Consider the following 13,995-nt stretch of genomic DNA (forward strand, 5'->3'; position numbering starts at 1 on the left):
CCCATCCCTAATTTCCCTTGAAGGTGGTGGTGAGCTGCCTTCTTGAAACACTGCAGTCCATTTGGGGTAGGTATACCCACAGTGCTGTTAGGGAGTTCCAGGATTTTGACCCAGCAACAATGAAGGAACGGTGATATAGTCCCAAGTCAGGATGGTGTGTGACTTGGAGGGGAACTTGCAGGTGGTGGTGTTCCCATGCATCTGCTGCCCTTGTCCTTCTAGATGATAGAGGTCACTGGTTTGGAAGGTGCTGTCTAAGGAGCCTTGGTGCGTTGCTACAAAGCATCTTGTAGATGGTACACACTGCTGCCACTGTGCGTCGGTGGTGGAGGGAGTGAATGTTTGTAGATGGGGTGCCAATTAAGCAGGCTGCTTTGTCCTGGATAGTGTTGAGCTTCTCGAGCATTGTTGGAGCTGCACCCATCCAGGCAAGTGGAGAGTATTCCATCCCTCTCTTGACTTGTGCCTTGTAGATGGTGGACAGACTTTGGGGGGAGTCCAGAGGAGAGTTACTCGCCGCAGGATTCCTAGCCTCTGAACTGTTCTTGTAGCCACGATATTTACATGGCTACTCCAGTTCAGTTTCTGGTCAATGGTAGCCCCTAGGATGTTGATAGTGGGGGAATTCAGCGATGGAAATGCCGTTGAATGTCATGAGGAGATGGTTAGATTCTCTCTTGTTGGAGATGGTCATTGCCTGGCACTTGTGTGGCGCGAATATTACTTGCCACTTATCAACCCAAGCCTGGGTTTTGTCCAGGTCTTGCTGCATTTCTACACGGACTGCTTCAGTATCTGAGGAGTCATGAATGGCGCTGAACACTGTGCAATCATCAGCGAACATCCCCACTTCTGACCTTATGATTGAAGGAAGGTCATTGATGAAGCAGCTGAAGATGGTTGGGCCTAGCACACTACCCTGAGGAACTCCTGCAGTGATGTTCTGGAGCTCAAATGATTGACCTCCAACAACCACAACCATCTTCCTTTGCGCTAGGTATGACTCCAGCCAGCAGAGGGTTTTCCCCGATTCCCATTGACCTCAGTTTTGCCAGCGCTCCCTGATGCCATACTCGGTCAAATTGCTGCCTTGATGTCAAGGGCAGTCACTCTCACCTCTGGAGTTCAGCTCTTTTGTCCATGTTTGGACTAAGGCTGTAAATGAGGTCAGGAGCTGAGTTGCCCTGGCGGAACCCAAACTGAGCGTCACTGAGCAGGTTATTGCTAAGCGAGTGCCACTTGATGCACTGTTGATGACACCTTCCATCACTTTACTGATGAATGGTAGGCTGATGGGGCGGTAATTGGCCGGGTTGGACTTGTCCTGCTTTTTGTGAACAGGACATACCTGGGCAATTTTCCACATTGCCGGGTACATGCCAGTGTTGTAGCTGTACTGGAACAGCTTGGCCAGGGGCACGGCCAGTTCTGGAGCACAGGTCTTCAGTACTACTGCCGGAATATTGTCAGGGCCCATAGCCTTTGCAGTATTCAGTGCCTTCAGTTGTTTCTTGATATCACGCAGAGTGAATCGAATTGGCTGAAGTCTGGCATCTGTGATGCTGGGGACTTCAAAGGAGGCCGGGATGGATCATCAACTCGGCACTTCTGGCTGAAGATGGTTGCAAATGCTTCTGCCTTATCTTTCGCACTGATGTGCTGGGCTCCCCCATCATTGAGGATGGGGATATTTGTGGAGCCACTGCCTCCAGTTAGTTGTTTAATTGTCCACCACCATTCACGGCTGGATGTGGCAGGACTGCAGAGCTTCGATCTGATCTGTTGGTTATGGGATCGCTTAGCTCTGTCTATCGCATGTTGCTTACGCAGTTTGGCACGCATGTAGTCCTGGGTTGTAGCTTCACCAGATTGACACCTCATTTTGAGGTATGCCTGGTGCTGCTCCTGGCATGCACTCCTGCACTCTTCATTGAACCAGGGTTGGTCTCCTGGCTTGATGGTAATGGTAGAGTGGGGAATATGCCAGGCCATGAGGTTACAGACTGTGGTTGAGTACAATTCTGCTGCTGCTGAAGGCCCACAGTGCCTCATGGATGCCCAGTTTTGCATTGCTAGATCTGTTCGAAATCTATCCCATTTAGCATGGTGGTAGTGCCACACAACACGATGGAGGGTATCCTCAATGTGAAGGCGGGACCTCGTCTCCACAAGGACTGTGCGGTGGTCATTCCTACCAATACAGTCATGGACAGACCCATCTGCGGCAAGCAGATTGGATGAGGACGAGGTTGAATAGGTTTTACCCTCTTGTTGGTTCCCTCACCACCTGCCGCAGACCCAGTCTAGCAGCTGTGTCCTTTAGGAATCAGCCAGCTCGGTCAGTAGTGGTACTACTGAGCCACTCTTGGTGATGGACTTTGAAGTCCCCCACCGAGTACATTCTGCACCTTTGCCACCCTCAGTGCTTCCTCCAAGTGCTGTTCAACATGGAAAAGTACTGACTCATCTGCTGAGGGAGGGTGTAGGTGGTAACCAGCAGGAGGCTGCCTTGCCCATGTTTGACCTGATGCCACAAAACTTCATGGGGTCCGGAGTCGATGTTGAGGACTCCCAGGGCAACTCCCTCCCGACTGTATACCACTCTGCCGTCACCTCTGCTGGGTCTATCCTGCCGGTGGGACAGGACATACCGGGGGATGGTGATGGCAGTGTCTGGGACATTGTCTGTAATGTATGATTCTGTGAGTACGACTGTCAGGCTGTTGCTTGACTAGTCTGTGGGACAGCTCTCCCAACTTTGGCACAAGCCCCCAGAAGTTAGCAAGGAGGACTTTCCAGGGTCGACAGGGCTGGGTCTGCCGTTGCCTAGGTCGATGCCGGGTGGTCCGTCCGGTTTCATTCTTTTTTTATTGACTTTGTAGCGGTTAAATACAACTGAGTGGCTTGCTAAGCCATTTCAGAGGGCATGTAAGAGTCAACTACATTGTTGTGGGTCTGCAGTCGCATGTAGGCCAGACCAGGTAAGGACAGCAGATTTCCTTCCCGAAAGGACATGAGTGAACCAGATGGGTTTTTACAACAATCGACAATGGTTTCATGGCCATCATTAGACTAGCTTTGAATTCCAGATTTATTAATTGAATTCAAATTCCACCTTCTACTGCGGTGGGATTCGAACCCATGGCCTCAGACCAATACCCTGGGTCTCTGGGTTACCAGTCCAGTGACAATACCACTACGCATGGCCACCAATGGTGCAGCGATGGAAATTGGGGATATGCAAGAGGCCAGAACTTGAGCAGTGTGACGATAACTTGAATTTACATGGCGTCTTTAACACAGTAATGCCTCACAAGGCACTTCACAGAAGGGTTAACAAAATTTTGACACAGCCACGGAGGGCTGTAGGAAGTTAGAGGTAGGGAAGGGAGAGGCCATGGAGGGATTTGAAAACAAGGACAAACGATTTTAAAATAGAGGCTTTGCCGGCCCAATTTTAAATATAGATATATCAAGACTGTGAAACACTTACATCAAAAAACCTTTAATTATGTACCAAGTTTGAGGGCCCAATTTAGGTTGGAGTTTGCATTGTTGCATATAGTTGACTCCATTTCTAGTGCACAGATTGGAAGCCATTTTAAACCATGGACAACACATTCTGAAACTCTGCAGTGTCAAATTATTTTACAAACTAGTGACATCATTCATGACTATGCTGGATTTTATGTGAACACATCCAAGTTTGGGAAAAAATGTTGACAACTGCTCAAATTATGATTAGACTGACAGAAACAGATGGGAGTTTGGATGGTACTTAGCTTTCTGAAAAAAAAACTTACCATGGTTTTGATATTTCCAGGAGTACCTATATTAGAAAAAAAATGCAATTCACTCTCATCAGCCTGGTTAACAGTTCAAAGTACAAGAACACTAAAGACATCTTCACAAAATATTAGAAATAGGGCTGTCACTGTATATAGTCAGGTACAGCATTGAGAATGATCACTGCACAGTACAGATACATTTTTATACCTAAAATTCCAGGAGACTGTAACAATACAGAATGACAAAAACCTCAAGACAATGAAGACTTCATATAATAATGAACTTAATGAGAGGCTACCAGAAACAGATATGCAAGATGACAAAGCTACTGCCCGATTTTAGTGGATTGGCAAAGTCAGGATTAATTCTCAACATGCTAGCTAGAAATGGTATTCTTGAGAACTAAGCATCCCAAGACTATTGGTCACCATCACCACTAAAGAGATTTTGGGTACAGATGAAGTACAATAGTAATGGAATTAATTCAAGTACAACCACTAGAAGGCATGCAAACACCCTCCACTTCAGATACGTCCACCCAGCCTGTGAACACCACTCCACTGTGGTAGGTATAAGGCCAGGAACTCAAGACGCAGAGGACTGTGGGCAGTCAAGCAGATATGCACATGGTTTAAAAAAAAAGGGGAAAAAAAAATCAAAAATACTATTTTTAAAAGATCAGAACAAAATAATCTGTTGCAGGTTACTGGCGTGGGTGGGGGGTGGTGAAGGGAAGTAAAATGGAATAAAAGTTTCCAAGAACAGGTAATTAAAAAAGTAATATTTCTTGAAGCAATTTATTTTTGGAGATGCACAGGAAAGGAGACATGAGAAAGAGAAAAATACAAGTGTATGGTCCTCAGCACACCATCTGCTCCAGATTCACAGGTACTGCAATTTTAAAACTTGTGCCAAACAGAGTGGTAAAATACAGATGCCGAGGCTAGGATGCTATTGTTGTGCTTCCATTTCTTTCTCTGTTTAGCTCTTTTAAAAATCACATCTGTAATATTGGGAACAATGTTGGACCAAACAAAAGGATAATTTTGTTCTTACCTTTTGTTGCAACAGGCAAACCAAACCTATTTTGGAAAAAATAAAAACTGTAAGATTCTCAAAATGTATACACAAGACTGAAATAGTACTGTGGGATCGACCACAAATCTCACTCGAACTTGGCTTGTTCAGGATAACCATTTTTTAAAAAGGCAGTCGATCTTTGCATCAATACTGCCACCTTCTGGACAGGATTTAATTCAGATACTTGGAACAAGGTTGAAAAGATTGGAAAAAGCGAAGCTCAGAGTTGATCTGTGATCAGTACTTTTCTCAGACAATTGAAGATTCATTTTTAAAAAAACATGAACTTCAGAAATTTGACGACAAAATATTTGCCTGTCCAGGATGGGTCACTAGTCAAACTGCCGAGGCATGCATCGCCTTCAACAATCAAGGTTATTCAATGGCCTGTGACCTAGTCTCTGAATTTGGGATTGGTTTCCTGATTGACAGTTTTATTGCAGCACAGTGTTCATTGTGTCAATTGTAGTCAAAGACAGCACTGAACTGCAATTAATCCAGACCTAAATTTTGGAAATCGGTTTCCTCTTACGCTCTGCAGTTTTCCTCCTCATCACAGCTGAGTCACACAGATTTGGTTTTCACCAAAACATCCATGCATAAAATTTCCAGGAGTCACTGGACAGCACTCAGGAAATTTTCTCTTCTCGAAGATATAGGACAAGGAGTAGGCCATTTAGCCCCTCAAGCCTAATCTGCCATTCAATCAGATAATGGCTAATCTGTGAGCCAACTCCATATTTTGCCCCGTAGCCCTCGATACCTTTAGTTAACAAAAACCTCACAAATTAATTGATCTATCAATTCTTGTTTGAAGACTAACAAACTTCTACCACTGTGGAGGTGTTGCCTAATTTCACTCCTGAAAGTCTAAAATTTGGAGCCAGACCCAAGTCTCCTCGTCTTAGACTTACCAACCAGCAGAAATAGTTTTTTTTTTAAAAAAAGTTACTTAATGGGATGTGGGCATCACTGGCTAGGCCAGCATTTACTGCCCATTCCTAACTGCCCTTGAGAAAGTGGTGGTGAGCTGCCTTCTTGAACCGCTGCAGTCCATTTGGGGTAGGTACACCCACAGTGCTGTTAGGAAGGGAGTTCCAGGATTTCGACCCAGCGACAGTGAAGGAACGGCCGATATAGTTCCCAGTCAGGATGGTGTGTGACTTGGAGGAGAACTTGCAGGTGGTGGTGTTCCCATGCATCTGCTGCCCTTGTCCTTCTAGGTGATAGAGGTTGCAGGTTCGGAAGGTGTTGTCCAAGGAGCCTTGGTGAGTTATTGCAGTGCACCTTGTAGATGGGTACACACTGCCGTCACTGTGCATCGGTGGTGAAGGGAATGAATGTTGAAGGTGGTGAATGGGGTGCCATCTCTCAATCTATCCTCTCTGTTCTCCTTAACATCTTGAAAACTTCAATCAAATCATCCCTTAATCATCAAAATTCCCAGGAACACGACCCTAGCTTGCATAATCTCTCTTGGTAATTTAAAACTTGGGAGTCCACATATCATTCTGGTAAACTTACACTGCAGTCCCTCCAAGGACAATGTATCCTTCAACTAAGGTCAATTGTACCACTAGACTGCTACAGTTAAGTACAAAGACTTGGGATTAAAAATAAATCAGAAATGCAATAGTGGAGCACAGTTTTCCAACTATAGAAATAAGCCGAGAAACAGATTTGTATTATTTAAATGAAAAGAAATTACATCAAGAACAGCTTTCCCAATGGAATTTAAGCCAATCACTGCATACAACCAGGTGAGGAAGGTCAAAGAAATTAACAATTAGATTCCTTCCAAAGCCCAATCTTATTTTCTACCCCAATTATGTGCTTCAACCTTTGAATGCTGTCCAGTGACTCCTGTAGGAAGTGTATTGACATTGGTGAAAATTGAACAGATTCAATAGTGATCCCTTCTGTGGATAAACAACTGAACATTAACTGACCATGTGCTAACTGTAGAATTACCCAATGCCTTCTAAATAATTCCTTTAATCTTTTCTAATTTATATATCTCCTAGGTAACATTTGCACTTGTACATTTGTTTATGCAAATAATTAAACATACGAAGTCAATAAAAAGGAATGAAAGCGGACGGACCACCCGGCATCGACCTAGGCACCGGAAACGACAACGGCAAACCCAGCCCTGTCGACCCTGCAAAGTCCTCCTTACTAACATCTGGGCGCTTGTGCCAAAGTTGGGAGAGCTGTCCCACAGACTAGTCAAGCAACAGCCTGACATAGTCATACTCACGAATCATACCTTACAGATAATGTCCCAGACACTGCAATCACTATCCCTAGGTATGTCCTGTCCCACCGGCAGGACAGACCCAGCAGAGGTGGCGGGACAGTGGTCTACAGTAGGGAGGGAGTTGCCCTGCGAGTCCTCAACATCGATTCCGGACCCCATGAAGTCTCATGGCATCAGGTCAAACATGGGCAAGGTAACCTCCTACTGATTACCACTTACTGCCCTCCCTCAGCTGATGACTCAGTACTCCTCAATGTTGAACACCACTTGGAGGAAGCACTGAGGGTGGCAAGGGCACAAAATGTACTCTGGGAGGGGGACTTCAATGTCCATCACCAAGAGTGGCTCAGTAGCACCACTACTGACCGAGCTGGCCGAGGACATCGCTGCTAGACTGGGTCTGGGGCAGGTGGTGGGGGAACCAACACGAGGGAAAAACATACTTGACCTCGTCCTCACCAATCTGCCTGCTGCAGATGCTTCTGTCCATGACAGTATTGGTAGGAGTGACCACCGCACAGTCCTTGTGGAGACGAGGTCCCGCCTTCACATTGAGGATACCGTCCATCGTGTTGTGTGGCACTATCACCATGCTAAATGGGATAGATTTTGAACAGATCCAGCAATGCAAAACTGGGCATCCATGAGGCGCTATGGGCCATCAGAAGCGGAATTATACTCAACCACAATCTGTAACCTCATGGCCCGGCATACCCCCACTCTACCATTACCATCAAGCCAGAAGACCAACCCTGGTTCAATGAAGAGTGCAGGAGGGCATGCCAGGAGCACACCTCAAAATGAGGTGTCAACCTGGTGAAGCTACATCACAGGACTATCTGTGTGCCAAACTGCATAAGTAGCATGCGATAGAGCTAAGCGATCCCATAACCAACAGATCAGATCTAAGCTCTGCAGTCCGTGACTGGTGGTGGACAATTAAACAACTAACTGGAGGAGGTGGCTCCACCAATATCCCCATCCTCAATGATGGGGGAGCCCAGCACATCAGTGCGAAAGATAAGGCAGAAGCATTTGCAACAATCTTCAGCCAGAAGTGCCGAGTTGATGATCCATCTCTGCCTCCTCCTGAAGTCCCCAGCATCACAGATGCCAGACTTCAGCCAATTCGATTCACTCTGCGTGATATCAAGAAACTACTGAAGGCACTGGGACCGCAAAAGCTATGGGCCCTGACAAAATTCCAGCAATAGTACTGAAGACCTGTGCTCCAGAACTTGCAGCGCCCCTAGCCAAGCTGTTCCAGTACAGCTACAACACTGGCATCTACCCAGCAATGTGGAAAATTGCCCAGGTATGTCCTGTACACAAAAAGCAGGACAAGTCCAACCCGGCCAATTACCGCCCCATCAGCCTACTCTCAATCATCAGCAAAGTGATGGAAGGTGTCATCAACAGTGCCATCAAGCGGCACTTGCTTAGCAATAACCTGCTCAGTGACGCTCAGTTTGGGTTCCGCCAGGGCCACTCAGCTCCTGACCTCATTACAGACTTGGTTCAAACATGGACAAAAGGGCTGAACTCCAGAGGTGAGGTGAGAGTGACTGCCCTTGACATCAAGGCAGCATTTGACCGAGTATGGCATCAAGGAGCCCTAGCAAAACTGAGGTCATCACTGCAGGAGTTCCTCAGGGTAGTGTCCTAGGCCCAACCATCTTCAGCTGCTTCATCAATGACCTTCCTTCAATCATAAGGTCAGAAGTGGGGATGTTCACTGATGATTGCACAATGTTCAGCACCATTCGTGACTCCTCAGATACTGAAGCAGTCAGTGTAGAAATGCAGCAAGACAATGACAATATCCAGACTTGGGCTAGTAAGTGGCAAGTAACATTCGCGCCACACAAGTGCCAGGCAATGACCATCTCCAACAAGAGAGAATCTAACCATCTCCCCTTGACATTCAACAGCATTACCATCGCTGAATCCCCCCACTATCAACATCCTAGGGGCTACCATTGACCAGAAACTGAACTGGAGTAGCCATATAAATACCGTGGCTACAAGAGCAGGTCAGAGGCTAGGAATCCTGAGGCAAATAACTCACCTCCTGACTCCCCAAAGCCTGTCCACCATCTACAAGGCACAAGTCAGGAGTGTGATGGAATACTCTCCACTTGCCTGGATGGGTGCAGCTCCAACAACATTCAAGAAGCTCGACACCATCCAGGACAATGCAGCCCGCTTGATTGGCACCCCATCTACAAACATTCACTCCCTCCACCGACGCACAGTAGCAGCAGTGTGTACCATCTACAAGATGCACTGCAGCAATGCACCAAGGCTCCTTAGACAGCACCTTCCAAACCCGCGACCTCTACCACCTAGAAGGAACAAGGGCAGCAAATACATGGGAACACCACCACCTGCAAGTTCCCCTCCAAGTCACACATCATCCTGACTTGGAACTATATCACCGTTCCTTCACTGTCGCTGGGTCAAAATCCTGGAATTCCTTTCCTAACAGCACTGTGGGCATACCTACCCCAAATGGACTGCAGCGGTTCAAGAAGGCAGCTCACCACCACCACCTTCTCAAGGGCAATTAGGGATGGCCAATAAATGTTGGCCTGGCCAGCTTCGCCCACATCCCATGAATGAATAAAAAAAAAATGCTATGAGGGGCTATGGAATGTAACACTGAGTTAACGATTGAAGTAGAGACCATGTAAATATTTAAGAATTGCTTAGATAGCTGGTTGAAGGAAAGGGAATTAAAGGGATAGGGGAACATTGCTTGCACGCAATTCGGATTATGGCTCTTTGGAGGCTAAACACTGGCAAAGACTGGTTGGACCAATTGGCCCATTTCCATTTTGTAATTTCTATCTAATTGCTCCCAACACAATGAACTTTGCACTGTGATGTCTGTATTAACAAATAGTACAATGATGTTGTATGCTATGTTCAGACTGGCCAAGAGAGTGTGGGAAAATGGCGCACTGACACGGAACACAAAAGTCCGAGTGTATCAGGCCTGTGTCCTCAGTACCTTGCTCTACGGCAGCGAGGCCTGGACAACGTATGCCAGCCAAGAGCGACGTCTCAATTCATTCCATCTTCGCTGCCTTCGGAGAATACTTGGCATCAGGTGGCAGGACTATATCTCCAACACAGAAGTCCTTGAAGCGGCCAACATCCCCAGCTTATACACACTACTGAGTCAGCGGCGCTTGAGATGGCTTGGCCATGTGAGCCGCATGGAAGATGGCAGGATCCCCAAAGACACATTGTACAGTGAGCTCGCCACTGGTATCAGACCCACCGGCCGTCCATGTCTCCGTTATAAAGACGTCTGCAAACGCGACATGAAATCGTGTGACATTGATCACAAGTCGTGGGAGTCAGTTGCCAGCATTCGCCAGAGCTGGCGGGCAGCCATAAAGACAGGGCTAAATTGTGGCGAGTCGAAGAGACTTAGTAGTTGGCAGGAAAAAAGACAGAGGCGCAAGGGGAGAGCCAACTGTGCAACAGCCCCAACAAACAAATTTCTCTGCAGCACCTGTGGAAGAGCCTGTCACTCCAGAATTGGCCTTTATAGCCACTCCAGGCGCTGCTTCACAAACCACTGACCACCTCCAGGCGCGTATCCATTGTCTCTCGAGATAAGGAGGCCCAAAAGAAGAACAATGATAACAGTTCAACTCTACCTGAAAAAATAATTTTTCCTCCCTCAAATAAAACACATACTGCATAGAGATTTTTTTTTTTAAAAAAGGGTTGACAGCAAGCTTGCATTCTGAATGCCATTTCCAAGCCTTTCTTTTGTGCAATATTTACCGTGCAGCACGAGCAGCTTTCTTACTCTCCGCTGTCCCTGGTACATTGAACCGCTCTGCTCTTTTCTTCAGTCTCTGTAGAGAAATAAAGAAAAAGATTCAGTAACAAAATTCATTAAAACATGCTGAATCACTTCAAGATGGGTAATCACATGAAATTTCATAATAGCAGTACATCCTGGGTTTTCAATTCACATTTTCAACCTGCAAGCCACCACATCAGCTGTTGGTAAACATGGTAGCACCTTGCAAAACTAAAAAAGTGAGCTCCTCAGAAGAAAAATTATACTTTTTTTTTGCCATCATCTGCTATCAGCTACATTTTAAATGTAAACACACCAAGACTGAGCACAAAGCCATATCCTGTCACTCCATGGCACAGAATATTACAACACCAACTTAACCAAAGACTGTTCACAAATGGTTCAGGACTGATGACAATCAGCATTTATAATGCAAAATGCTCTACTTCCCATGTCAATGAACAGCAGTGAATTACAATTGGCCATTGCATGGTCACATATTACAGGACATTGTATGCGCCAATTTCAAAACCTTACAGTATTGAAAGGACTCTTGATGGGATCACAAGAGTCAAGTTACAGCTTACTTAGATCCAGCATTGTTCAAAGGTAAAAGTTCTGTTCAAGAACATCTCCATCTTTTGATTAGCGATGAAGGTAAATGTAATAAACAATGTTTCATATGCTTGGTATTTATGACCAGTAAAAGGAAAATTATATCATTTCTGTAATTATGGCATTTTTCAAACTGATGACTGGTCCCACAACAGAACATTAATTTTCCTTAAAACCCAGTGATGTAGTCAAGTGCTTTCTTTCATTTTATCTAATCAAGCTTCTTCTTTGATTCTCATTTAATATTTTGAGTTCAGCCAGAAACATGGGACTACCTAGCCTGTGGAATTCTCCATGGCTGGTGTCAATGCCACTCTACATTTGAGGCAGGGGCACTCTTCCCATTACCAATATTACCTCTCTACTCAAATGTTTCTAAAAGAACAGAATGCCAAGTTACCATTTGCATAATTTACTTTTTTCAGCATTTGTTACATCTCAAAAATATTTCTCTAATCCTGCAATTTCATTGTATCTCAGGAATACAAAATTGGTTAAGAGACAAAGCAGAGGGTAATGGTGAATGGCTGTTTTTCAGACTGGCGGGAAGTACAGTGGTGCTCTTCAGGGGTTAGTATTAGAACCACTGCTCTATTAACAACCTGGACTTGAGTACACAGGGCATAGTTTCAAAGTATACAGATGATACAATATACAGAAATGTAGTAATCAATGAGAAGGATACAAAGACATAAAAATGGGCAGACACATGGCAGATGAAATTTAATGCAAAGAACTGTGAAGGGATGCATTTTTGTAGGAAGAATGCAAGGTAATAATGAATAAGTTGTACAATTTTAAAGGGGGTGCAGGAACAGCCATCTCTGGGCATATGTACACAAATCCGTTAAGGTGGCAAGACAAGTTGAGAAGGCTGTTATTAAAGCCAAGGATCCCATATTGCTTTTATTTTTAAAAAAAGGCTGAGTACAAAGCAAGTTAATTATGCTAAACCTGCATAGAACAATGGTTAGGTCTCAGCTGGAGTAGTGTGTTCAATTCTGAGCACTACACCTCAGGAAGGATATCAAGGCCTTGAAGAGGGAGTAGCAAAGATTTACTAGAATGGTGTCAGGGATGAGGCAATACAGTTATTTTGGAGAAGCTGGAGTTCTTCTCCTTAAAGCAGAAGGTTAAGAGGGAATTTGATGGAGGTGTTCAAAATCATGAATGGGACAGCGTTAAGGTGGTTACACAGATTTAAAGGTGATTGGCAAAAGAACCAGAGGTGACATGAGGGAGCTGTGATTTGGAATGCACTGCCTGAAAGAGTGGTGGAAGCAGATTCAACAGTCACATACAAGAGAATGGGTAAAAACTTGAAGGGTTAAATACAGGGCGATGGGATTAATTGAATAGTTCTACCAAAGAGCCGGCACAGGCATGCTGGGCTGGACGGCCTCCTACTTTGCTGCATCATTCTATGATTCTCCATTCATTTGGAGAATGCACACAGCTTCTTAAAGAAGCAACATGCACAGATACACTCTCCTTCAATTAAACATTTGGATGAGAAGCAAAATAGTAATTTTATCCAGTTGTTTTCATTGTGAATGAGCAAACACTGAAGAGCAAAGTCAAAATCAGTGCGGAGCTCATCAGAGTTATACAGCACAGAAACAGGCCCTTCGGCCCACCATGTCCGCGCTGGCCATCAAGCCCATTTATTGTAATCCCATTTTCCAGCACTTGGCCCATAGCCTTGTATGCTATGGCGTTTCAAGTGCTCATCTGGAAACTTGTTAAATGTTGTGAGGGTTCCTGCCTCTACCACCCCTTCAGGCAGTGTGTTCCAGATTTCAATCACCCTCTAGGTGAAAATTCTTTTCCTCAAATCCCCTCTAAACCTCCTGCCCCTTAACTTAAATCTATGCCCCCTGGTTACCATCATCTCCGCTAAGAGAAAAAGTCTCTTCCCATCTATCCCATCAATGCCCCTCAATTTCGTATACCTCAATCAGGTCCCCCCTCAGCCTTCTCTGCTCGAAGGAAAACAACCCTAGCCTATCCAGTCTCTCTTCATAGCTGAAATGCTCCAGCCCAGGCAACATCCTGGTAAATCTTCTCTGCACCCTCTCCAGTGCAATCACATCCTTCCTATAGTGTGGTGACCAGAACTGTACACAGTACTCCAGCTGTGGCCTAACTAGCGTTTTTATACAGCTCCATCATAACCTAAAATAAAAGCAAAATACTGCGGATGCTGGAAATCTGAAATAAAAACAAGAAATGCTGGAACCACTCAGCAGGTCTGGCAGCATCTGTGGAAAGAGAAGCAGAGTTAACATTTCGGGTCAGTGACCCTTCTTCGGGTCTATGCCTCGGCTAATAAAGGCAAGTATCCCATATGCCTTCCTAACCACCTTATCTACCTGTGCTGCTGCCTTCAGTGATCTATGGACAAGTACACCAAGGTCCCTCTGTACTT

The 13,995-nt window shown here is 45.3% G+C and overlaps 1 protein-coding gene across 3 annotated transcripts in view; it reads right to left on the reverse strand.

Moving 5' to 3' along the window:
- Window positions 1-13,995, reverse strand: part of sarnp (SAP domain containing ribonucleoprotein) — a 31,534-nt gene that overhangs the window by 9,000 nt on the left and 8,539 nt on the right. For all 3 annotated transcript variants that reach the window (XM_068024901.1, XM_068024900.1, XM_068024899.1), the window contains 3 exons: window positions 10,931-11,004; window positions 4,846-4,871; window positions 3,804-3,829 (listed from right to left, as the gene is read on the reverse strand). In XM_068024901.1, the coding sequence (XP_067881002.1) occupies window positions 3,804-3,829; window positions 4,846-4,871; window positions 10,931-11,004 (126 nt within the window). The remainder of the gene's footprint in view (window positions 1-3,803; window positions 3,830-4,845; window positions 4,872-10,930; window positions 11,005-13,995) is intronic.

This window comes from Heterodontus francisci, chromosome X (genome assembly GCF_036365525.1).
Source record: "Heterodontus francisci isolate sHetFra1 chromosome X, sHetFra1.hap1, whole genome shotgun sequence".
NCBI classification, from domain to species: domain Eukaryota; kingdom Metazoa; phylum Chordata; class Chondrichthyes; order Heterodontiformes; family Heterodontidae; genus Heterodontus; species Heterodontus francisci.